Here is a 27611-nt window from a genome sequence, read left to right on the forward strand (position 1 = left end):
GTATATTTTATACGTTTTTTAATTTGTTTTATTTGGCGACTGGTCAAATATCTGGAAATAAAATATTTCTTCATGAATAAAATAATAAAAGCTCCAAAAAAACTTCAATCTCTACTGAAATCTAAAGCTAGAATATTTAATAAACTTGCACTGTTCAATTTTGAATTATTTAGATACTTTTATCTACATTTTTAATTTACTTTTGAAAGCTTGATATTTATAATTAGCAACCCAAAACTTGACAAAGAGCACACTTTGTGTCTCTCTAGAAGCAGAAGTGAATGTATTGAAACCAAATGCATCACACTTAAAAGAAAAAAAAAAACATTTTATTTCAGTTATCTTATAAACAATAGTAAAAACATTTGTTACACATTAAGAAGCTTGGCCTCAGTAAAAACATTAACCAACACATATACAACACTGAACGAATTAAGCCCACTATGTGAGCCTATCATTAATTCCCTTAATTGGTTCATAGTAGTGGCACTGCAAGCAAAACTACCACCTCTGCTCGTTCTAACGGTTTACAGGGGATATTTAAAGTTGACCCTACTGCACAAGAAAACTGTAGTTTTTCTTCTATCATATGCTAAGAATTCATAGATGAAAGCCAGGCTCAGGTTTGCTATAGGTAAGAGTGACAACAGTGTAGCTCCTTTTTGGAGCAAATGTTTGTTCTTTTGTATAGTATGACTCTTTATTTGATGTAAAAAAAAAGGAGGAGAAAAACAGAAATGACAACACAGACATTGTCTGCATTTACAATTGTATACATTGTCCGTTCACCTATGAAGAACTGCTCTGCTTTGATTTGGAAACTGTGCAGTCAATTCCCATAAGCCATCTAAAATATATGAGCCACCTTCTGACCCACTGGATTTTTTGATGTTTTCATCATGTTGGCTCTGACTATTTGCAAACCTTAAACTTTTATGAGCTCTTTCAGCCTTTCCCGCCACCCTGAAGAGTGGCACTGCCAATAGGCGACTTCTTCATCTCAATTCGCATGGCCTGGCTCTCCGCTTTTGAGTCCATCTTCACACTGGTGGTAATGCCCAGCGCCCCAAGTACAGCCTTCCCAGTTTTCATGCCACGAGACATAGGAATGCGAGTGAGCCCAGATCGAGGAGATTGGGGGTCCATAACAGGCTGCTGTGGACAGAAAATTTAAAAAAAGAGTAATAAATTTGCAATTTAAAATACAGAATTACGTTTGAGGTTTTTAATCCTTTTAATAACAGTAAATACTTTACAGGATAGAGTGCCTATACTGCATTACAGCCTGTCATTGAATAACTGAATCACTCCACTTAAGCAAACGTATGAACACTTGGGCCATTCAAAGCCTTGAGTAATAGTTTTAATCTTTTATATGAATGAACAGTAGTGTTGAAAGCTAATTTGATGAAGAAACAACTCTCACTCTTCATAGTTTCTGCATGAGCTACACAATCACCCATGGAATTGAAAGTATTTTATTTGTTTGTGTGTTTGTTTGTTGGCTTTTGAAGTAGGAACAACTACACAACAAGGTGCTGCCATTTTTGGAGCTCTGACATAAGGCTCTACTTCAGTCCTTAAGTAATTTATTCAGTGAAAATGTATTTTTCTTGTTTAGGTTCTAGTCTCTGTGTAGGACTTTAAATGAATCATTAACTGCATGCTTAACATGCAGAACGTTAGCTTTAATCCAATGTTACTTAAGGAGTGAACCATATGAGGAATCAAAGCTCTTTATATCTAGGCAGAGAACTTGCATTTCAGAGAAACTTACACAATTGGACAGTTGGTTACTTAACTGTTTCTTGATCATCAGTGTGTCTGGCACAACATCATGCACAAGAGACCTAATAAATGATCTAATTGATCTCGATTGTACACAACATTTTCATTCAAAGTTGTCTCTAAACATGAAGACATCTGCAGTATCTATGCCAGTAAAGCAAACCATCATGAAAAGTTAGAATATATCAATCAAAATGTTTTGATATTGCAATGTTTTGTACACTGTAAAGAAGCAAGAATACATTGTTTCAGTCAAAAACTGTTGAGCAGATTTAGAACACTCTCCATGATCTGCACACTTAAAAATAAAGGTTTCTGAGGTTCTTTGCTTTCGCATACAATTTAAGAAAAGAATCTTTAATTGTATAGAGTCTGTACATAATGTGGAGATTCTTCACATATGCACACAGAAAGCCAAGGTACATCTGACTAAAAGGACATAAGGAAGTCTGTAGAGATCTGAGCCAAAGTCTTACAAACATAAAACACAGATGAACCTTTTCCAGAATGGTGAAAGAAGGAAAGTGCTGAGAAACAAAAAAAACAAGCTATTCTTGATCAAAGCACATCACGTCATCTGTGAAACATAGTTGCATGGACATGTATAGCTGCCAGTGGAACTTTCTCTCTTCTGGCCTTTACTGGTAATGTGATTGCTGATGGATTCAGCAGGATGCATTCTGTTTTGAAGCATTCTAATTGCTAATTGGCTTCAATCAAACTCCCCCAAACGCAGCAGAAATTACATCTTGCAGGACCACAAAGTGGAATGTTTAGAACAGCATTTATTCTACTGAAGACACTCCGAAACCTCCAAAACAGGCAGAAACTAAAAATGGCTGCAGGACTGCATTAGGGATTTTGTCATCAAGGGAATGGTTTTGCAACCGGGTCCTAAATGTGGCCATTTTATTTATGATTGCTGTTAATATATGTGTAGGATGAGGATGTGTAGAAAATGGTTCACATAATATACATGTAAACTCACAGGGGCTTTAGGGCCTGTTATGCAAAATGATTCTGTGAGCCCTGCCTTCCCTCCTAAAACAGACAGTTATTACTATTGTTTGGCTGTTGTTCTTGTTATTGTTGTTGTTTTTTCGGTAATTTTTAGTGTGGAAGTTCTGTGTGACATGGGGTGTCTGGGCAAGGAGTGGGGTGTTCTGTGTAAGGAGGGGGTTACCCTGAGGTGAGATCTTATGGCTTTTGGTGACATGAGCTGGGCTGTTGGGAGCAGCTTCTTCTTCTGTTTCTATAATAAAAGAGCGCTTTTTGAACAGAACTGATGGTCTTCCCTGACTGTGCCATGCCACATCATTACTCAATTTCAAATTTTATTCACTGGAGGAAAAAAAAGCCGTCTCAAAAAGACTCTTTACACTCAACCAAGTGCTGGTTCTTTTGTTGTTTTGTAATCGAGGGGGAGTGGGCACAACCTAATGCAGGGTACAATGTAACACAGATTTCACTATGTAGTGAAACTGATTGAAGGAGAACATGGGATCAGGTCTTCTTCTTGTTTTCTTGTAAATTTCTAAACTTCTCCAAGCATGTCAAGTCAAGTCAAAGTTTATTTATATAGCACTTTTTACAACAGGCATTGTCACGAAGCACCTTTACTAAAAAATCTAGATCCAAGCCCCCACGAGCAAGCCAATGAGGAAGAAACCTTTAGAGGAACCAAGACCCGAAAAGGGAACCCATCCTCCTCTGGTCCACAACAGATAGCAAACAATAGTATGTGTATTCTACAGAAAATATTCAGGCAATTTGAAATGCTATATTTTGCGATAAGAATATTGTCAATTTATCAACATCAAAACAAAAATATTATTTGTAAGTGTTTGATATGAGTCATAGCACTTACCACAGAAAGTGTTGGCCTGGCTGGTGCTGTGGTGACCTGCGTGATGGTGAGGCTGCTTGTCACTTTGTTTGATGTTGCTTTGCTGATGGTGCCATGGCGTGGTGATCGTAGCACTGTGCCTGTAGAAAGTTCTTTGCTCTCAGCTGCTACTGCGACAGGTCTGACCATGACCACAGAGCTGTTGCTTTCAGAGGGCTTTCTGAACTGTGAACCTAAGTGAATGTGAATCTTATTGTCATCTGTAGTGATGATATTAGCATTTGAGCTAGTCTTTTTAATGGGTGTGGGCACCATTCTTTTCTCAGGAGTTACTTTAAATACAGCCCTGCCTGTGATCATTTCCTGAGGCTCAGGGGAGCTGGATATATCTGACAGTGTGGAGGTGCTAACTGACATGAGGGATAAGGGGGACGTAGACCTGTCAGTGGAGGGAGTTTTCATGCTCTCAGGGGACTTGGCTCTTGAGACAGTTGTGATGGTCATTGGAGATTTGGCTCTCTCTGGACACCTTGGCTCTCTGGCTCTCTCATTTGGTGAAACAGCCGTCGAGGGAATGATTGTTATTCGCGGCTTTTGAACACCCTGTGCAGGTGCGACTATGGAACTGCTGAAGATGTTCTCTGCAGGAGGGCTGCTAATCTGTAGGGCTGTCTTACTGTTCTGGTGGTCAGGAGTCACTCGAATGTGTAATGGCTGGCCTTGCTTTGGTGTCATTTTAATCTCAGAATGTACAGTATCTCCATTTATATGCACAGACTTTTCCGAAGTACTCTGGCTATGGCTGTCTTTCTTCCTTATCCATGGAATCCAGGACTTCTTGAGAGTAAGATCACTAGCGGTTGAGGGGTAGAGTTCGCGGACTGGTGGTCTTTCAGCAGGCTTCTTAAGGCTTCTCTGACGAAGGCTACTCATTATGTGGTTCTCCTCTTGGACAGACTTCTTGATGAACACAGCAGGTGTGTCCTCATCTTCGTTTGTTTCATTTTCAACAGCATCGGTCTGCACTCCTGTGGACATCATTGGAACATCCATCATTCTCCTTCCATTGTTGCTGGGCCTTAAGGCTCGACTATAGCGTTTAGTGATCTCAAGTTCTTTGGTAAGATTGAAAACCTCATTGCTCATGCTCTTCTTCTTGTCCTCCTCTTCAAGGAACCTTTGTTGTAGGACTGAGTAATCCACCTGAAGCTGTGAAAGCTGGTCCTCCTTGTTCATAAGCTCATGGATCTTTTCCTTGAGAGCTTGAACATCTGCCTTCAAGTCTCTGTTTTTGGCCTCTTCCAGTTTGCACTGCCGCCGTAACTCTGCCTCTTGACTAACCGCCTCTCCTCTCTCTGTTACCTTGCTCAAAGCAATCTGACTCCTCATTTCTTCTACCTGCTGCGAGAGGGAATTTGCTTTTTCCTGCTCACTCTTGAACCTCTTCTCCAACATATCATACTCATCCTCTGTCTTGATCAGATCTCCTTCAACAACCTCGAGCTGCTTGAGACGATTTCTCAACCTTTCGATTTCTACAGTTAGTTCTAGTACCTTATTTTCATCCTTTCTACTTGAATTTAAAGCACTACCCACTTCTTTGCTTAACATCTTTTTTGTAGAATCATTTTCTTCATCTTTCACCTCATCATTAACATGATTCATCATACAAACCTTGGAGCTTAAATCTTTACATTTATCTTCCTCTTTTGTAAGCCTGACCTTCAGCTCATCTTTCTCTTTGACCAAGGTGGTTATTTTTGCCTCCATCTCAGATTTCAGCTTTAGGAGTCTTTTACTCTCCTCTATCAACCGCTCAGTGACCTCCATAACCTTCTCCTGTTCTGCCTTAAACAATTTTTCCAGATTCTCTCTCTTCTTTTCCTCAGACCGTATTCTTTCTGCCATGTTCTTGCGCTCATTAACCATTATTACAGTGACTGACTTGAGCTTCATCAGCTCCTCTTTCAGAGCCAACTCTGCCTTCTCCAGTTTCAGCTCAGATGTTTCTAGTTCTTTCATGCGAATTTTAACTGTCACTAGCTCCTCTGCCAGTTCTTTCGTCAGGCTTTTTTCTTTCTCCAGAGCATTCTGCAGCTGGGCACATTCTGTCCTGCCCAAACTGAAGTCTGCTTCCAGCTTCTCAAGCTCCATCATCCTCTTTTGTAGCTTTTCCACCTCCAGCTTTATCTCCTTGTTGTGGATCTCCTCAGTCTGGAGTTTCTTTTTCAGCTCACTGCATTGAGACTCAGCTTTGGTGATCTCTTCATCCTTGCCCTCCATCTCCAAGACTCTCTTACGCAAGTTCTCCAGCTCCGCCATCAAGTTTGAGTTGCCATACTCCCCCTTGCTTATTTTATCACGCAGCTCCTGTAGCTCCGCTGCTGATTTATGCAGAATAGTATTTGTCTCTTCCAACTCCTCAATTTTCTGTGACAGAGTTGCCTGTTTCTGGCACAGCTGCCTATGCTGAGTCTCATGGTTGGCCAGTTTAGCTGTCATCTCGTCATGCTGGCGTGCAAACTTGGAAGTCCTGACCTCTAGCTCAACCTCAAGGTTCAAGAGTTTCTGGCTGTCCTCTTTTGCTTTGGCCTCAACTTCGCTCAGCTTTTTTTCTTTCTCTTGGAGTTTTTGGAGAAGTTCTTGGATCTTCTGGCTTTGCTGGTCAATCTGCTCCAGGTGGAGTTGTTGTTCATCCACCAACATGAGCGCAAAAGACTTCAACTTGACCAGCTCTCCACGAACTTTCTGCAATTGTCTAGAATGCTCCTTTTCCTTTACTTCTTGGTACGCTTTCTCTTGCTTGAGCAACAGCTTTAATCTGAAGAAGAGGAACAAGTCAAAAGCTTAGTCATTTAAACAGTTGCAAACATGGCCTATATACTACGAGATACTGTGGCTTCCAATTTGTAAATTTTTTAGAGAAAAGAAAACAGATTTTCCCAAGAATTCATTTTTCTGCTTAGAAAACATTATCATTTATTACAAGCTTCTCACATGTTGATGTAGTCTTAAACCAGAGATTAGAATGTGAGACTGCAGAGATTTTTTCTTGTCTGTTTTTTTAACATGCTTCTCACACTTGAATAAGCTAGAGACCCCCACTAGCACAAATAGGCAGTTTTGCCAGACAAAAGCACTTCCACTTCTTAAACCCTTGCTGCTGGAACCGTGACCAAAAATCCAAATTGCAAGTGAATGTTTAACTAAGCACCCAAGCTTGGCTGTGTCCCACATTCTCTACTTCTCACACTGTCTTTCCATAAACTGATTCTTCTAAGCTTGCATCTAGTTATCCTTACAACACTCTGTTTGTTTGCACTTTTACATAAAGATTTACAACAGCATAGGATGTAACAGTAAATGTCACTATTCTTTGATAAAAGCAAACAGCAGTCCAAACTTACCCTGTGGTTTTGATGTCCTCAGTGAGTGCTCCTAATTTTTTAACTGTCATGCATCTAAGTTGGCAGCCATAGGCCAGGCCTATAACTCTGTGGGGAACTGCCCATCACATTCCACACATGCTATCATGACAATGATAGGTGAAATTTGTGCAAAGCTCCCCCGGACCAGACTGGCTGATGATGTCATACTGCCCATATATGGCACAGATTTGTAAAGCTCTGCATTGTACACTGATAGGGTGGGATTTCAGCCTTTTCCTTCTCATCTCAATGATTTCTTCTTCCAGTTTTGTAAGTATTACTACATGCAACTTATTAGTGGAGGAACAATTGAAAAAAATGGCTTTGCACATACAAGAACTATCAGTGCTATATTATGATTAACACCATCTTTACTAGTGAAATAAAAATGTGTTTTCCATTTTACACCCGCTGTGATTGTTTCTAAATACTTGTTATATCTTAAATTATAACTCATGTATATACCGAATTTTGGAATTACACTCGTCTTTGTACAGCTTCATGTGTGTAGGAAAAATTGTGTTTATGAAATGAATGCAGTGCTAATTACATTATTGCAATGTGTGTCCTCCCAGGTCCCTTATTTCTGCTCACACTCCTGGACAACATCAGTTACTATGAATGGCTCGGTGACCTGAGAGCTCATGTACTGTGATTAAGATACATAGTGACTACTACTCACTTAGCAACTCTACACTTAAGGATGAAGAAAAACATTGAAATGATCCTATGAGCTCAGACTGGCTCTATTTATAGGGATGACACATCACTGTGAAAAAGTTAGCCTTATTTTAAGGTGCTGGGTTATTAAAAACTCAGACTACTAGCTAAGGATTCCTATATAACAAGTTACAGGAAGCAAAGCAACACTATTAATATAGAGTCCAAACCTTTGAATAGTAGTGTAGTTTGTTTAAACAAAGATGATGCAAGTACTTTTATTTCAGTATTTCTTGAACCTTTCATAGTTGATCAGCCTACAAGAATGTGAAGAAAAAGCCTATAGGCTACTGTCAGATAAACAAAATTCAGGGGAGTTTCATGTCTCTCTTCGTCACCTCCACTCTTCTCACATGGCATGAAAAACAGGTGTGAATGTAAGAGATGAAGAAATATTTTCCACCCTGAGGTGCTGACTGACAGACATTATGTGAGAGTGTGCGTGCACTCCCTGTGTATAGGCAGTGTATGAGAGTGCTGGTATGAGACTGCACATGTGTGTTTATGGTGCAGGGACCACTCTGTAAAGTATCGTTAATGGAGAAGGTTTATAATCGTGGTTTACTGGGGGCACAAGATATCACTTGGCACAGTGGGCTGATATGATGTCCAAAAACTGCATCCCCCTTTAACTTTCAAAGGTCACACTTCTCAAATTTGAATTCTACTACCTACATAAACAACTGATTTATTCGGGATTTAAGAGGGTGCCATTCTCCCTGTTAAAAATGACCATCCTTAAATCCCATTTGGATTCGTGGCTTTATGTGATGTACACTATTATGCAAAAGACCAACGTACATACGTATTTCATTTCCATTCAAAATGGCCTTTATGTACAAATTCATTTTTTGGATAAAATACATAAAGATTTCACCACAACTAAATGTAATATAAAGATTTCAGCATTTAAGGAGCCCACATTTTGTCTTTATTACAGCTTTCATTCTTTTCGGGAGACTTGGTTTCAATTTTGGTGATATTTTTCCTCCTCCAAAGTTCACTCCTAGAAGTTGGTTGGATTTTCTGCTTTTCGCAATCCAAGTAATCTCAATGATGCTGAGGTCTGTGATGGACAGTCCATTGTTCTAAGAGTTCCAGATTTGTTGAATGTTGTTCTTTTTTTTTCCTTTTCCTTTTCTCAATAACAGCTTCTTGGCAGCTACACATCCTTTCAGACTTGTGAAATAGTGTGCGTTGGTGTAGAGATGTCTTGTCACACTGAAAGTATGGACAGAAACATCTGTGGATTTCTTTTAGATCAAAAGCAAGAGTGAAACTTGTTTTTCTCCCATATCTTAAAGACGAAAGCTTTAAGCATTGCTTAACTGACGGTGACAGTTTTGCTGGTCTACCAGGTCTTGCATGGTTGTTAGGAATCCCACATTCTATATATTTATTACAATTTGTAACTCTAATTTTGGAAATTTCTGTTTTGTATTTATTACATCTAAAAAATAAATCATTTGTTCTTAATGTCTGTTTTGGCTGGAAATTAAATAAACGATGGGTGGTCTCCGATTTTTGTACAGTGCTCTATGCATGTGTATATGTATACTATGTGTACATGTGTATTAAACATCTTTCACTCATTCATGCTGTGACTGTGTTTTGCAGGCCTTATATGAACATGATTTTACAGAAGACAATTCAAGAGCAACGTCTAACATGTACTGATATCCTAGGTTAGTTGTATGAATTTTCACTCATCAATTTTTTTTAATGCAAAGGCCTACATCCAACAAAGTGTAAGCCACCATCATAAGCTGAAGGTATTCGCTGTAATGTTTTGTGGCTTGTGGGTCAAAGCTGGGGCCTCAGCCTGATGTTGACAAATGACTAGTGGCTTCTCCAAATTACCTCTTGTCTCTTATGATCTGTCAACTATTTAGATCTGCTCTGGTCCAGAACTACTTAATGTGAGGGCTGCACTGAACATTAATTCAATGGAACTTGGAAAGTCACATGGAAAATGGCCAAACAAATGGGGCTAACCAGAAAGCTGGAAGAAGTCACAATAGCTGAATATGTATTTGTGGTATACGTGAAAGCGCCAAAACTCTTTTCACCTTTACCATTCATATGTGACATTTTCTACCTTGAGAATATAATAGATAGTTATATGGGAAGTTATCAGGGAAAGCAAAGGCAATGCTTTGGATCTGTAGTTCACTACTCATCTGAATACAGTCAGCACATGTTGCTTTCATGACTGCTGTGTGGCCACACGGACTCTGACAGGGCCTCTGTTTGACCCTCTCAACCCCTTTGAAGTGCACTCTCCACCCTGCTTCCTGCACGCAATACACATTTCTCACTCTTGTCTCCATACCCTGCTGGCCTCTCAGTATTCATTGTGTCCATGGCAATGACCTCGATGCCTTTGACCTCTGGATCTGGTGCCATGGGACAGCTTTGATGCTATGAGACACACTGAACAGTAAATTAGCCCTCATTATCTCAGCAGGTCCCAGTATGACTCAGTCCTGCCTACTCCTAATTTTTAGATGAATAAATTTGAAACAAGGCATTATTTCGTTTACTGTTTCACTGCAGTAATTTTTTTTTTCAAACATGTGGCTTCTCTGTTCAGAATGAAGTACTGCAACCACAGCACTTACCTTTCTCTCTCTTGTTCCAGAAGGTTGGTAAAGTCATCACTCTTGTTCATGTAGTCTATGTGCTTGCGTTTCTCAATGTCCAGCTCATGAACAGTACGTCGATGGCATTTCTCAGCCAGCAGCAGCTGCTCCAGCATGCGCCGATACGTCTCCCTGTGCTTATCCTGAAGCTTGTCCAACTGAGTGACACATAAAGAAAGCCAGCATTCAACACATTAGTATAAGAGCAAGCGGCATGATGTACATATTTGTATCCCAACAACCAAAAACAAAGCATTTTAGTACTTTGTATGCTTACTAGCATAGAGTAACAATACAAAGTGTTCAATACAGGCCTCTCAATTCACTAAGCACAGGTAACAAACAATACATTCAACACACGGGATCAAATGAAGTACTGAGTTTAATACTGATTATATTGCATAATATATAATAAAAATGATACAAGCAAGCCCATAATGACAGCAGACCCTCCCTTCTCTAAAAACATCACTTCCTCATACGCATATACTTGCTTGGAGCTAACATACTGGCTTGTGGGAGGGGCACTACTATAAAATATTGTAGTTTCATAACATTGAATGCTCTAATGAACTGAAAATGGGAAACTTAATATAGATTTTCAGACACTCTTTATTTGTGCTATATCGAAATATGAATTGTATCAAACACAATCAGGAATTCAGTGAATCGTTACACCCCTAATGCTTATAATGCATTAGTGTAATATCTACATTACCACTCAAAGGTTTGATATTGCTGCTTATTACAGATGTATGACAGTACTCTTTTCTGATGTGAATACTCTACAATTTCATAACTTTCAAATAATTTGCAGAAAAATAAAAAAATCTTTTACAAATTAAGAAATTGTAGTATTTCAGTATACATTAATAATTAATAGCGTCTTGTTGTTCCCATGAGCTTGAAATATCAATCTAAATCTTTCTACTATCTACTTTGTAATATTTCACCCCACACCTAATAAACTCTTATTGAATAAATTCAAAACATTGTAAAACTCAATAAGATCTCCCAGTGTATATGTACTACCTCTGCCATAGGCTTTTCATACACGTCATCACGGTGTGTGCGGCTGTTGATGAGCAGTCCGTCTCTCTGCAGGGCCTGAAGGGGCTTGATGGGTCCCACTGAGCCATAACAAGACTCAAGCATCTCTGGGCGACTGAGTGCAGATCTCAACAGCCGTATAACATCTTCTCGAGCCTGAGGAATGAGCATGGAACACAGGAATCACAGTGCTTTCTGCTCACAGTGTAGTTATAGCCTGGCTGTGGTCCTGCTGTTTACTTGTTTAAACACACCTTATCCGATTAATCTAACTAAATTATGCCCTTCTTGTGTTATTTGGATGTTATTTGCAACAGCAATCATGTCTGTGCATAGTACAGTGATATGGTCACTATCATTCCTGACATTCAGTTTAGTTTTCTCCACTGAAATGAAGAAAAGAAAAAACACATTTTAGGTGACACTAGATGGAGCCAAATGGCCCTGAAGTGACTTGTAAAAGGGGCAATGAGATGTATGCAAAAACTATAGTAACTCGAAGTCTTATTCACTTACATTTTACTGATGGGCAGTTAATAATGCTACACAACACCTATACAGATAATCCTATTTTTCAGTCACACTTTATTTAGATGGATCTACAGCTACTTATGTTACTAACAAACTTTCTGGTGATACTCATTGTCGACAACATTAAGGTTAGGGTTAGGTTTAGGGGTAGGTGTAGATTTTGCCTTGAGGTTAAGGTTAGGGTTAGTGTTAGGGTTGGGGACAGATTTAATGAAACCTTTCACATTGTGTTTTTTAAAGATCTACAGTGGACCATCCTAATAAAATTTTACCCTTTTTTCTTTGAATGATCTTATGGCTTAATTATGATTAGTAAATTAAAATGAATGAATCAGTATTCTATGGTAATTTTAACTACCAAAACTTTAACAAATGTTTTAGTAGTGACAATTTTTTGCTAATTTTGAGGATAACTCAAAAATGCTCGCCAGTACATGACTAGCAAACACTGCTATGAACAGTTATACACACATGACATCATAATATTTTTATTAAAACAAAGAAGTTCAGTTAATTGCAGGAAATAAGTGTTTCAGTAGTAAAATTTTTTAATGTTAAAAACCGATTTTCACACTTTGAGACACAATTTACTTTAGAACAATGGGATCACTGCCTGGTCATGAGGGACAGGGATGCAGTTTCACTTCCTGCTCTAAAATACAGGGGGAGGCTAAAATGTTTTTTTTTTTTTTTTTTAACAACATTGAAAAAAATGCAAAAATGTAAGTAAAATTTAGGATGATGATGATGATGATGATGATATTCATATTGTATATATTTAGTATGGGGATGTTTAGGGATGGCAGTTTGAACTTATTCAGTTGAACGGTCTACAAAAGCCTTACAGACTTTGTGAAGACCTGCAAAATTTCAAAGTGAGTGTTGTTAAAAGGTTAATGCAGTTCCTAAGACACATTTGCGTGAAGGCTCAAGAAAGCATGAGCAATAGCTGCCAGAAAGAGCTGTCATCAGCCCACTGTCATCAGTCCCTTCTCCTCCTCTGGTTTAAGTGTTCATGTCTGAGGAGTGACTTGGATCGCTTGACTTGCTGTGTTCACACTCTGTTCTCATTCCCTCTGTAGCATAATAAAGGTTAGCTCCACAGTGAAGCTATAGTGTGATGAGGTGTTAATGGCTCTCTGTCAGGACCTGAGGGCAAGCAAGCTGACACAGAGCCAAACACACCGACTCGGCCTGGAGTCTGACCAGCTCAGAGAAGGAGAGAAGGTCCAGACTAGAGCCCACTGCTCTCCTTCAGAGAGTTCTTTCCCCATCCTAAACACACCATAAATCCTTCTAATGAGAGGCTTGTCATTGATATGAAGGAACCCTGCCAGCACATCAGTTGTCAAGCAAAAAGGAATGTGGACCATTAGGATCAAGATGAAACATTTCAGTTTCAGCTTATCAGGCTGTAAGTAAATCAATATTTAAGAGCAAAATAGCTTGGCATTGTATTGCACTTAAGCATGTATTAAGTATATTGTTATATTTATTTAACATATGTATCCTTAAAGGAATAGTTTGGTGAGAAATCAAATAAACACAATTTTTCACTAACACCAGATGTAGTCAATCAGTCAAGACATGAGTGTTGTCCAAACTTTTCTGCTTTAGTTTAACACTGGACCTGCAAGGCTAACATTGCTAACAAACACTGTCGATAGGCAAATCTTTTTCATAAATACACTATATGGACAAAAGTATTGGGACACACCACTTTATCATTGGCTTCAGGTGTTTCTTTCAGTCCCATTGCCACAGGTGTATATAATCAAGCACCCAGCAATGGAGTTTGCCTTTACAAGCATTTGTAGAAGAATGGGTTGTTCTGAAGAGGTCATTGAATTTGAGCATGGTGCTGTAATAGGATGCCAGTTTGTGAAGTGTCTTCCCTCCTAAATGTTCTACATTTAAGTGTGAGTGGTATTATTTAAAAGTGGTCACGAACCATAGCAACTAAGCCATGAAATGGCAGACCATGTAAATGTACAGAGTGGGGTTGCTGAGCGCTGAGGTGCATAGTGTCACCGACACTGCTGAGTCAATAACTGAGTTCCAACCTCCTCTGGCTTTAACATCAGCAGAAAAACTATGCACCAGTAGCTTCATGGCATGAGTTTCCATGCCTGAACAGCTGCATAAAAACCTTACTCCACCAAGCACAATGTCAAGTGTTGGATGGAGTGGTGTAAAGCATGTCGCCACTGGACTCTGGAGCAGTGGAAACGTATTCTGTGGAGTGATGAATCACACTTTTCTGTCTTTCAATCTCATTGACAAATCTTTATTTGGCGAATGCCAGGAGAACACTACCTGCCTGACTGTATTTTACCAACTGTAAAGTTTGGTGGAGGAGGGATAATGCTATGGTGTTGTTTTTCAGGAGTTGGTCTAGGCCCTGTTAGTTCCAGTGAAGGGAAATTTTAATGAGTCAGCATAACAAGACATTTGGGCAACTGTAGGTTTCCAACATTGTGGGAACAATTTGGGGGAGGTCCTTTTTTGTTCCAGCATGACTGTGCCCCAGTGCACAAAGCAAGGTCCATAAAGGCATGGGTGAGTGAGCTTGGTGTGGAAGAACCTCACTGTCCCTCACAGAGCCCTGACCTCAACCCCATCAATCACCTTTGAGATGAACCAGAACAGAGATTGCGAGCCAGGCCCGCTTGTCCAACATCAGTGTCCGACCTTACAAATGCTCTTCTGCATGAGTGGGCAAAAATTCCCACAGACACACTCCCCAAAATCTTGTAGAAAGCTTCCCAGAAGAATCAAAGTTGTTACAGCTGTGAGGAGGTGACCAAATCCTTATTAATGCCTGTGGATTTAGAATGGGATGCCATTAAAGTGCCCATAGCCATAATGTGTTGGTGTCCCAATACTTTTGTCCATATGGTGTACATACCTAAAAACTTTCTCCATGTGCTTGATGTGGTTTAAGATACAGTGTGACTTACTGTGAACTATAAAAAATAGCAAAACTTCACTGTGTGGCAAGATTGGCTGCCTGCAGCTACATGATGACCTTCATTGTTATAGTTCACATACATCGGCAAGCTTGCAACACCTTAATGAAGACCTATGTTTGTTTCCTTTAATTATGCATTATACATACATATTATGTTAATATTATGCATATGACGTTCAGTTTTTGAGTCCTGTCATTCAACTGAACATTTTGCTAAAACAATGAAGATCTTTTAAACCCTGATGCCCTGATGATTCATTTCCTGGTTCCTCAATATGCACAGGGAAATTGCTAATACCATTCAAGACAATGATAAACTTTACCTGAATCTCTCCCTCCATGATTCCCAGCAACTTAAGAAGGTCGTCTTTGGACAGATCCTTCAGGCCTAGTTTTTGGTCATCTTTCTTTGTGGAGTTGTCATCAGTTTCTGACTGAAGCTTCTCTTCATCATCCTTCTGTTGAACTTTGGCCTTCATATTTATCTCAGTAGCCAGCAGCTTCTCCTCACCCACCTCTTCTTCACCAATCTCATGTATTGCATGAGGGACCACCAGGACCCCATTGGCTGGACTGTCCGCTCCATTGCTTTTGGACCTCATGTTGCCTCTATAATTGAAAAATAACAAAATCTCACTTCCTTTGTGGCATACAAAACTGAAAGCACTTACAGCTTTGCTGGTTCTATAATATAAATGCAGCTTCATTGATAAACACACCATAATAATTAAGAGAAAGCCATATTGAAACTACCCACCATAGCACATTAAACCATGTATGACCAAAACTAGTAGTAGGTTAGGTGAGTAGGTTAAGTGAGGCAGAATCAGGATGTGCTCTATGGCTCATGCCCTTGAGTTCATCATGTGATAGTAAATATGAGAGGAACGCAATTAAATTATGCTTGCATTTCTTTCAATAACACACTTCTGAGTCATAGTCCATCTCCATCAAAGGCATAATGGTGGTCTCCTGTCGATCACACTGTCTCAGGTTACAAGTCTCTCTACACTTTTGAAGGATTAAATGAATAAAGAAACGTGATGCAGACTGTGTTAGTGACAATAACACCCCAGAAATTGCATCATGCCTTTCGCTAATTTGTTTCAAATACATCTTGAGTAAAACAGGCTGTGGTGAAGTCATGAGACCTGTCACCTCTGAGTCGCCACCTTCCTGAACTCACTTGTACACACAGATCAAACACAACTCTTCCGCAGCACTTTCAAAGGTTTACAGGTCCTGTCAGCTGGAAGTTGGTCACATGCTTTGTTTGCAAAAGAGTAAAAGTTCTCAGCAGGAGTTTGAGAGAGGAAATGTGGCCAATGTAGGCTGTATGATGTACAGCCTAGCTATCAAATTACTGATGTTCATTTTTGCTAAATTAACTGTTAAAAGTGAAACAAAAAAGCAGACTCCTAATAGATGGGTAACTACATACATAAACGTAGGAGATTAAACACATGCCTAAAGGACAAACGTTTATCTCTGTCTCTTTGAATGGGCTGATAAAAGAGGATTTGAATAGCTTTTTATCTGTGTTCTCAAATCTCTGCTGGTCTCAGAAACATGTTCCAGGTGTTGGCTGGCAAGCATGAGGACCATGTGAGAGAACATTGTTGAAGGTGAGATGTTATAACTCTTTGAACTGCTAGGACGGATCTGTCTAATGTCGTGTGGTGCCATCAAACTAGGAGCACACAGAGAAAAAGGCAAAGAAGGAGGATAACTAGGCTGATGATAACTGTAGCTGCTGACCGTAAATGTCATAAAGACGAGATGGTTTGGACATATGGTCATACATCCATGCATTATAAAGATAGTTGTTGTCTTCATACTGTCCCAGTTGAGGCTGTTCTTAAGGTTGTTACATAATTCTTGCCTTGGATATTGACTATGTTCTTAAGGGTCTTGCTTGGTCCATACCTTGGATGTTGACTGTGCTCTTAAATTTTTGGTTGGATGTGTTCTTTATGTTCTTAAATGATTTTTGCCTTGGATAATGAGTGTTCATAAGGTTCTTACATGGTTCTTGCCTTGGAAAGAGACTGTGCTCTTAAGGTTGAAACATGATTCTTGTCTTGGATGCTGACTCTGTGTCATAAGACTATTAAGTGGTTTTTGCCTTGGATATTGACTATGTTCTTAAGGTACTTATATGTTTTTTGCCTTGGATAACTACTGTGTACTTAATTTTCTTAAATTGTTTTTGCCATGGATATTGAACGTGTTCTTAGGTTTCAAACATTACTGTTTTTGAGGTTCTTGAGCTGTCTGTGCCTTGGGTATTGACTTTGTTCTTAAGGTTCTTAAATGATTCTTGTCTTGGGTGTTGAATGTGGTCTCTAGACATGGTTCTTTCCTTGGATGTCGATTCTGTGTTCTTAAGGGTCTTAAGTGGTTCTTCTTTAGGATGTTAACTCTGTGTTCTTAAGGTCCTTATATGGTCCTTTCCATGGATATTGATTGTGTTGTTAAGGTTCTTAAATGGTTCTTCAAGGTCAATTCTGCTTTCTTGAGGTTCTTAAATGGTTATTTCCTTGGATGTTAATTTCTAAGAAAAACACTTTAATTGGTACAAAACCATATACTATAAAACCATTATGTGGAGGTCATTTAACCTTAAATAAGGTAAATCCCAAATTTCTTTTCATAAATTTCATAAGTTTCACAAAGAATTATCGACAAAAAGTCTCTTTAGGAACCCAAAAGCTGTTCTTCTATGGCATCACTCCAGAGAACCCTTATTGGTACCTTTCATTTTACAGGAATATGGGATGCACTCTGGCATCCATAAGTGCTACTTAACTTGGCCTCGGCAGCCTCATTCTCAAAAACAACAACAACAACCTGGTTCCGCTACCACAAATATTTGGCACAAACACTTGAAAAATACAAAATCTATTCCTTGTTCCATGAATCAAACTCTCTGTTACTTGAAATGAGATGGTCCAATAAACTGTTGACATAAAATTAACACTTCAGAGGAGGTGCTAAGTAACCCTTAGTAGAGTGATGGAATGCTGTTGTAATTTTCTTCTGTCACTCTAATTTGTGCACTGAGGTATCTGTTTCTGTCTATTGTCCAGGGGAAACTGGCCAGACAACGCTGGAAATACCACTGGTGTTTATACAAAGAGGGTGTATTAAATATCTGAACCAACCACCAAGGTTAAGACAACGAGTGGACAAGCAAGCCTATGTTTAAGGGCGCCAACGTGCTCTGGTGGAGAACTGCTTCAGTGGACAGTCACTGTAAAAGCACAATTTCCCACGATCATATACAGAAAACAGTTTTAATGGAATCTTTTTTCACAGCTTCCAGTCATCCAAACATACTGAACTCTTTCAGCTAAACTACAGCACAGAATCTGAGAGATGCAATCCATCATCTGCAGTTTCTTGTCCTGAATATGGGTTTGAGTGCTGTTGGCTCGTCTTGAAATTACTAGACTCTAGTTTCAAGAAAATATTGTGGTTCTTCATCCTATAGCACAATGTGACCTTCAAAATCAACCTCTATTATGAAAGATCAGATAGATCATTCTACCACTGTGGTGGCCAACAGATGTGTAATTAAAGTGTAAAAAATTGGGTACTATATTGAACAATATCAGTAAAGTTGTAACACTACTGACAAAGTTTTTTTCTGAAATATAGTCCATTGCATGTATTAATTACAAATGTTGCATCCACTCTGTTATTTTATTTCAGTTTTAAAATCAATTAATGTGTCATGAGTAACACCACATACATAATATGAATATATAAACATAAACATGAAGCTGTCAGTATTTTAGCCAAATTATAACCCTGGAGTTTTTCATTTGAGCAAGCAAAAGAACCACCAACACACAAGATTTATTGTCCAGAAAAATGTCTGTGTATTTATTTATATATATTAAGACTGTCAAATGATGAACATTTTTTATCGTGATTAATCTCATATATTTCATATAGTTAATCACAATTAAACAAAATTTTTAAAAATCTGTGTAAATGTTAAAAAAATAAGGATTTTTAAGTGAAATGGTGAGCACATTTTATGCTAAATGTACTTATGTTAAAAACTGCTGGGACAAGAGAAAACCATAAGGGAGTTTTAATTACTCCCATACTAGGCAGTAATACTGAACCTACAAAACACAAAATTGGATTTGTAATAGATTAGGGAGCTGTAGTCTCAAATATAAGACATGTAGTCACATACTACTGTGTCTCAGTTCAGATATGTGTAACAAAGGAAAATAAAAACTAAATAAAACTTCAACTGTCAGTCACAGCCTATAGGACTTCACAGTACTGCGCAAACAAAAATAAATTACACAATGTTGGACTTCATTAAAGACCACAGAGCTACAGCATGGAAACATCCTGTAAATGTGGCTGCTCACTAGCCACGTTTACATGCAGCCTAATAATCCGTTAATAATCCGAATAACAGTTAAATCGGAATAGAATACGTCCGTGTAAACACCTCAATCGGAATAGTCTAGTCCGATTGGGGCCATTCGGAATACAATTTCTATCCGATTGAACGAGATGGGTAAACCTTTAATAACTGGTTAAATAGAAGAATAATAAACGTGTAAACGCCAGAATCCGATTACACTCAAATGGAAACGTGTGAATCCGTTCTGCGCATGCGCGGCGCGTTCAACAAGGCGGGGCAGAAGCTGGTTTGCAGCAAGTTTATGCTCTGGGCTTTAAAAGACGTGTGTCAGAGCACGACGTCCTCCTCTCACCGCTTCCTTTATAAGTACATGTGAAGGACGTTCGCTGTCATGGTAACGTTTACGCTAAACGCTGCTCCACGCATGCGCGTTATTTTGCATCGGATTACTTATAGTGAGCTGTAAACGAAGATTTTCATCAGATTGTTGAACAGAGTGAGAATAAACACCTCAGTCTGATTGTATTCAATCGACAGCCCTTTATATATATATATATATATATATATATATATATATACATACATATATATATTATATTTTATATATATATATTTTTACATAAAAACTATACTTCAGCATCTGTGAAATCACAGAAACCAACTTTTTGTGGTTTATTTTTATTTTGAGTTCATTTTCATGCTGTACAAAATCAGTGACTAAGACTAAGGCTCAGTCTCATATGGTTGCATGTAATCTCATATGTACTTCAGGTCCAACTCTTAGGTGGTGATATTTATAGTTCATTCCCTACACGTGTGCTTATTGGACAGGGAGAAGTATCACTTCATCATCAATCTGCATGTAAACATAGTTCTTCTATGGGCCCAATATTGTCAGGAGTATTTGCAATGTGCCTGATGGCAGAAAGGGCCCACTGATCTTAAGAAGAGAGTTATCCAGTGGAAGCATTAAAGGTGTGTCTGCTTTTCTAGGTTGTGTGATGATTCCTTACATGCATTACATGGCGCAGTCAAGCCCACATGATTACTAGGTTAAAATGAGATCACAAAAAATGTCAGTTTGCATTACTTTAGGGCTTCCCCCTGCAAACCAATAGCTGTATACAAAATTATGTGTCCTACACAGTTGATGCACAATTCCTTTAATGTATATACAATAAACATCCATCTCAAACTCAAAATGCTAAAAACATAGTGTGTTAACATTAAAATGCCCATATTGCATAATCTTCTTGTATGAATTTTTCCCCCGAGGTTCACTCATGACATTTACGTGGTTTCATGTATCAAAAACAGTCATAATTAATTCATACATGACCATTTTCCAACCTATATCTATCCCTATAGATAATGTATGTAACCTATAGAATTAAAGGTTGTTTTTTAGTGCCTTTAAGACTGATATATATGTAAATGATCTCTGTTCTGATTGGTTTCTGATTGATCTCTATTTTGTTTTTCAGAAATCAGTCTGTGCTAAAACACTCCTTGTAACTTCAACATGAAGGTGTGGGGCTAAATTGATGTAAGCTAAATATGTGCATATATGAAAATGTGTTGTTTTTTGTGACATCACACAAAAGGTAAACAAAAAAATGTCTGTTTGTACAATCCCTATATGGGCTGTATAGACTGGGGAGTGACTTATGCATTTTAAACCTTTAACCATGTATACACACTACGTTAAATTTCAATTTCAATTTTTCAGAAACATTTCCTTTTCCATAACACAGGCCTTTTAATATCAGTCCATGTTTGTCTTTGTCATTGTTAAAACATTAACACATCATTTTAAAGCAATATTGATCTTTAGAAGAGACGTGTTTCATATGGTGTTTATGCTCTTCAGGGGGTTGCTGAGCTTGCAGCTGGCAGTGCTGTAGTTCTAAATCGGCATGTGAAGTCAGCTCTTGAAGATAACTAAAAAGACCCCGACTGGTGCCAGCAGCTGTCCGAATTCCACATTCCTATGCTGCCATTGAAGAAATGAAGGATTTCAGTGGACTTGTCACATGGTGACCTCAATGTGTCTAAATAAGGCCTTAGAGAATTGGCAATAGCATAGTTCTGGCAAATGGTAAGACATGATGTCTGCAACTATGAGGCGATTTTAGCCTCGTCTCACATTAAGACCTGTGACTGAGATGCTTCTAGACAAGGAGGCTGTAAGACCGAAAGATTCAGAACTTTTGGGGGAGAAAAATGTAGGAGAATGTATATGTATTTATTTATGCTGCAAGCTCAAATTTTGAATAAATAAATCTGAAGTCTCTTTTCCTCACAATGCTGTGCATGTACCTTATACTTACATTTTAGGCTGAATGTTTTTCATTAAATGTAACCAAAATCAACGTCTCAGGCATCAGACAGCACATTCATAACTATTTAGTGTAATAATTGTATGCAAGGCAGTATTTTGAGTTGTTAAGCACTTTGGACATCTGGTTACTATCACCACTGCTGTGAACAGTTTTTCAAGTTTCTCTAGAATGGAGCATTTCACACCAAATCACTCTGAATGATTTTATTTGATTGAATTATACAGAAATGTTCAAAGATCGGTGGAATTCCCCTTTAAATTCAGAGCATTCAATGGTATGAACAGTTTGGACCATGCACAGCTGGTATTACTGTATATAACGATATGTTTCTATTTATATCAGACATCTGTAACTCTTACGCTGACATGTCCACCCAGGCAGTATGACAGTTTTCATACAGGGTTTCATCCTGTAGTATCCTCCTCCGAGTTCTTAAATGTAGCCCTCTGAACCAGGCAGCAGAATACAACACAGTTTTGCCTTTCGAATTATGCATAAGCCTGCAAACCATTATATCAATAACACACACCATATGAGAATGTCTGCAAATATGGGAATTAGGTCATATCTATTTAGAAGTGTCATATTCTTTTGACCTCAATTTTACACTAATAATGTGCACAAGTCAAAATGAATCACATTAGTTTGTGTCTTTACTAAGCATTAACTAAGCATCCATTCATTGAGCAACATACCAACGTACTATTCTTTAAATTACATTCTAATATAGTCCTCAACAACATTACTTAATGGCAGGTGCCAAGAATGAACCTGATATTCACAGCCAGACCTTGCACTGCATTGCAACTCAACTTCCTTAAACTCCTGAGAGAGCAGAATGGAGTATGTCACTGGTAAATCAAAACCAAACCATTTAGGCTTCTCTGGTTACGTGACATCATCACATGGCACTTTAAAAGGATGTCGAGAGGAGGTGGAGTTCAAAAAAGAAGTAAAGTTCATGCTGTAATATTAATAGCACCCACAAGTGACACCAGGGAGAAACAGACTGATCAGGTCAGCCATCTCCAAACGTGTACAACTGAAAGTCTTCTAGATCATTCCAGAGCTTCAGGAACCCACAAAGGCACCAAAAGCAACACAAACATGAAGCTTCATTAAAAATTCCCAGCATGAATCTGATAAGAGCTTGAACTAATGATGTGCATGTACTCATACAGTGAAAACACTCAATAAATACAGTATGAAGCTGAAGAGGCAGTCTGGAGGAATTCAATATAGAAAATGTTACACTCAACAGCAGCCACTTAAAGGGCAATTATACTGATTTTTCAAAATTTCTACATAATTCAGTGGTTGAGATGTGAACAAAGCCATTCAGAGTGGTTTGATGTGAAGTGATTCATTGTAGAGTAATGCACCTATTTCTTTACAGTGGTGTTTATAGGAACCAGGTGTTGCAATGCCTAAAATGCAAATATAGCCTTTTATTTACCTAAAATGCACAGTAAACCTACACAAGCTTTATGTGTGGTGTTGAATATGGTAACATAGTGGTAAATGTGAAAAGGGCTTGTTTCAGTGCTATTTTGCCTTCGCCCACCCAGCTTGTATCTCTCCACCATGAATGTACTTGCTTGTACCGATGTCTGTTAAGAGTATGTGTACATAAGTGATGGACAAATGATGGAATAAAAATCAATGATGCACATCAGAATTCAATTAACAGTTGCTAAGACATATTAAGGTGATCTTCAATGACCCTGTGCGCCTACACTAATCATTGGTGCATACATATTGTCATCAATTTAGCTCAGTTTGATTTCTTTTCCAAAGTTTTTCAACAAACAACAATTAAAGTAATTCAAATAGTGGCATTCCTGACCAAACACAACAATCTAGCCTCCATTTCTCCATATCAGTCTCTAGAGGCTTAACTATGGTCAATTCACCCCAAGAATGGGGAAGAGAAAAGCAGGCAGAGACACAAAAAAAGACGAATTGCCAGTGTCTCAGTATCTCCCTTTAGGGGGTTAACAGACCCTTTAACAGCTCGATCAATATGAAAAAAACTGAGTAATTTCACTGGGTGTCATTTTCTTGGCAGATAGGTGAGGTCTGCTGTTTTGTGTTAGGCAGGGAAGAACAAAGGTCACCTGGAAGTGCCGGAAAAATGTCCAGTACTCACTGATAAATTAGCTTGATGCACCAGAGGAGCACTATTGCTAAATTCCTGTTATCTGTCAGCTTTGGTGAAGAGTGTTTTCCTGTAACTTAGACTAATACTTAAACATGTACATTCAGGTTATTACAGACAATGCTGCCTTTTTAGGGCATATGCCTGATGACAGGCAAGATTCTTTGTAAGTTAGTGGTGAAAATGTACTATGTCTCCAACTTTAACATTCCTATGGATTTTTATAAACTGCTTTTAGAAAGAAAATACATCAGCACAGTGCTATAGTTCTGCCATGACTGTAAGCAGCTTTATGTGGACCATATGTGTTAGTGACAACTGTTGCTGGGTAAGATCAGGCCTTTGGGAGCTGGTATTGTATGCTTTCTGGCACCACACAGGCGCTGAGCTTGAGTATCAGCCCTGCCGGTGAAGCTGTACTCAATGCCCCACCTCCCAGAGCCACTACCCCCCAGAACCCCAGCCTCAGAACCCCCCATCTACCCCCTCCCTGGATACAGTATCAAAGAACTAACGGTTTTACAGTGAAGCCTGGAGATCGTAAAGACAGTGAGAGAGAGATACAGCAACTGGTGTGGGCATGAAGAGCAAGGGCAAATGACCAGCCTTTTGGTAATTCAATCCTGAACACTGAGACAGAATTAGAAGTAACTTGCCTCTGTACATTATACTCTTTCTGTTATGTTTTACAGAGATTTGAATATCAGCACAGTAAACCAGAGAAGCCTATGTGCACTTCATACATGGATGACTGTTTTGTATTCTCTATGGGAAAAGAGCTGTTCTGAATGCTATCTTTCATGTTGTCATACTCATCAGTCAAAACAGAGCAATGATCTCACTAGCTAGCTATTCATTTATCAGCTCTTCCTTCAGCAAGAGGTGATGTAGTCACCCGAGTGATATCAGTAAGGATAAAAATATGAATAGGCAAAAGTAAAGCATATCTCCTCAATGAAGCTCCCTTCCATCTACAAATTCGCTGAACAATTTGACAGATATTCATCTATCATATGTACTAAGACAAGGATTTGAATTATTCACAAAAGCAACAGTAAAACATGAATGATGTCAAATTATATCTCAGCATCCCACAAATATCTTACACCTTAACTGCTCCCATTGAAAAGTATAGAAAAGGCTGGGGCAGAGTACAAATATACAAAGCTGTCCTTATGCTTTCAATGAGGAAGACTGCCTCCAATTAAGAAGGTTATTCATAGATATTGACAGATATTCACACTTACCCACAATGGTCCCTGAGCCTTCAGTGAAGATAATCCTTTGATAGAAGTAAGGTCCTTGCTAAAGAGGTTCCTGGTATCTTCTGATTAGCATTCCATCAGAACAACTAGCAACATCAAAGAGCAGATGCACAGTGGTTCCCCACCACACTCTCTCCAGTTCACCAAGAGAAGTCAAGTCACAAAGGTAATGTAACGTTACACAGAGCAGGTGTCTAAACACATTCACTCTTGCGCTCCCACTCTCCTTTCAGGCCATGAGCTAACCAAAGAAGCAGGAGCTGGGAGGGCAGCAGAAAACCCTTATCTATGTCTCTGAGAGAGACTGGGAGAGAGGGAGTCACACTAGCTGCCGAGAAAGGACAGAATGCAGAGGAGGCAGCACAATAGTGTCTCTTTCGAGAAAACCTATAACTCTATTCCAACAATAGAGGTTCTTCAGCTTAATAAAAGACGTAGCTTTGCTAGGAGTCCACTGAGCTGAACTGTGCGCGCCCACTCTGTGATTGTTCTCCCACAGTGAGCACTTGTAGGCTGTGCTGCTCTGCTAAGCTATATTTAACCACTATTCCCTCACTTATAGCCCTCAGCATGTGAGTGAGTCTGGGGGCAGGCTCTCAGACCTGACAGCTGAGCTTTCCCATTCCCACATGTCCAGTTTTGCCACTACACCATCCAGCATGCAGTCCAGGAACTGCTCAGAGGCTGAGCATGCGGGCCTGCTCTTGAACAGACTTGAGACATGAGACAGAAGAAATGATGGATGAGCACATTGCAGCCAGTGGTTTTTGAATTATTCAAATTCAGTGTGATTTAAAATACATCACAACCAAAAACAACATAAACCCTGCAACCGCTCACCATAGTCATTGGAGGCTTGATAGTCAAGTTTTGTTCCTGCATAGTGGCTCTCTGTGTCCATATCTGCTATACTGGAAAAAATAACAGCTACTCTGCTCAAGCTGAAAGCTGAAAAGGGTATCCACTCCCTGTTGCTTTCCTGTGTTTCATCACCGCACCCATAAAAAAATCATACGAAACACTCTCCCACTGTTCCGCAGGAGTAGGCTAGCACATTTCCCTGATCCCATTTAATGCTAAGCATTACTTCCTGTAGGTCTTCACAATACTTTATAATGCTTTATGATTGCTGTTGCTTGCTTCGTTTTGAACTATCCGCACAGTTAAAGATTAATATTTTACTTGGGCATCATGTGTTGCTTTATGCCACTTTAGCTGAGACTATGCAAATAACCAACAAGTGTTATTCAGCCTCTTTTCCAGACATCCCCATGGACAATGTGCTAGATCTCTCTAAACAATGTGATAAAAGAAAACTGTATATTTTGAATATCATGTCATTTCCTGTTGGGAGAGTCTGCTTACACAGACCTTCTGTGTTGAATTTCAAACATTTAGCACATAGTCTGTGTATTACCATCCTATCCAAAACACAGTAAATGACTACACCCCAGACCACATTGTTGTGAGAACATGAACAGCTTATAGCCCAAATGCCTAGATGAGAAAAAAAATAACATTTTTGTTCTGATCGTCTGAACATCTATAATCCATAAAAATCACATTTCTTAGTTTCAGGCTGAATTCTGTAGTCTTCCCAACTGCCTCCTCTGGTGGAACTTTGCAGCAGTGCATGTTAAGAGGAAAAGTACAAGCTAGTCCGCTTTTCAAGTTGTTTCAAACAGGGGACTGAAACCATCTGTGCTTCTGAACGTTTTGAGGTCCTAAGCAAAACCCAACACTCTCAGAAACAGAAGTACAAAATTGTCACTGGGGCAGTACCCCTCTCGCCACTAGGGTGGTACCCTCGAGGGTACATTTCACTACCTTAAGTCAGGGAACATAACTGTACCATAATCCAGTGAAATCTTATTTTCCAAGTTGTACTGACTCCAGACCAGATGTGGACAAAGTACACAAATAATGTACTTGAGATACCCTTACTCTAGCCCTAATTTGAGTAAAAGTACAAAAGTATTTGCCTTCAAATGTACTTAAGTATCAAAAGTAAAAGTCTTAAGAGATTAATTATGATTCTGATGTCCTGTTATCATTTTTATTACAAGACTCGCTTCATGAACTCATTTTAGGTGAAAATCCTCCAGTGTCTCTCTTGGTAAACCAGTCTTTTAATAGAACGTCATTAATTAGTCACACTGAAGGTAAACAGGTTTCATCAGGGAGACCCGAGTGGCTCTGAAATCACTTTTACAAACAAGCAAACTTTCAGTTTAAGATTACTTGGTAAATTAGTTACAAGTTGAATAAAAACTGGCTTTAAACTCAGGTTCACAAATAAGCTTCCTTTAATATATTGATCTGTAGGTCTCTGTTCATAAACATAAACTAACCAAAACTAATTTACTATAAAATGAAAGTGTTTGTATGAATTCAGAATAAAGGAAACATGCCAGTCACGACAGCATATGTGTACATATTTCTATATTGTGGTCTATTTAAACAAAGTTAGGTTAGTT

At 38.9% G+C, this 27611-nt stretch overlaps 1 protein-coding gene across 3 annotated transcripts; it reads right to left on the minus strand.

The window, feature by feature from the left end:
- Positions 1-307: 307 nt before the first annotated feature.
- Positions 308-26059, minus strand: LOC108428627 (filamin-A-interacting protein 1). Of its 3 annotated transcripts, XM_037541760.1 has the most exons (8): positions 25975-26059; positions 25117-25847; positions 15300-15585; positions 11457-11630; positions 10404-10582; positions 3656-6455; positions 2972-3040; positions 308-1155 (listed from the first exon to the last, which is right to left on the minus strand). In XM_037541760.1, exons 3-8 carry the CDS (start codon positions 15576-15578, stop codon positions 946-948), a joined length of 3711 nt encoding a protein of 1236 aa, XP_037397657.1. In that variant the 5' UTR covers positions 15579-15585; positions 25117-25847; positions 25975-26059; the 3' UTR covers positions 308-945. The 3 variants fall into 3 exon arrangements, with proteins under 3 accessions (XP_037397657.1, XP_017555226.1, XP_017555225.1); XM_017699737.2 differs by lacking the exon at positions 2972-3040 and having other exon boundaries at positions 308-1152; XM_017699736.2 differs by lacking the exon at positions 2972-3040.
- Positions 26060-27611: the final 1552 nt, after the last annotated feature.

Source organism: Pygocentrus nattereri, chromosome 10 (assembly GCF_015220715.1).
Source record: "Pygocentrus nattereri isolate fPygNat1 chromosome 10, fPygNat1.pri, whole genome shotgun sequence".
NCBI classification, from domain to species: domain Eukaryota; kingdom Metazoa; phylum Chordata; class Actinopteri; order Characiformes; family Serrasalmidae; genus Pygocentrus; species Pygocentrus nattereri.

Excerpts from the sequence above, each read along its gene's own strand:
- LOC108428627 (XM_037541760.1), bottom strand. The coding sequence starts at position 15,578 with ATGAGGTCCAAAAGCAATGGAGCGGACAGTCCAGCCAATGGGGTCCTG. Across the intron at positions 11,631-15,299 it reads TCATGGAGGGAGAGATTCAG|GCTCGAGAAGATGTTATACG; the intron begins GTAAAGTTTATC and ends CTCATTCCTCAG. Across the intron at positions 3,041-3,655 it reads CCAGGCCAACACTTTCTGTG|AAACAGAAGAAGAAGCTGCT; the intron begins GTAAGTGCTATG and ends CTTTTATTATAG.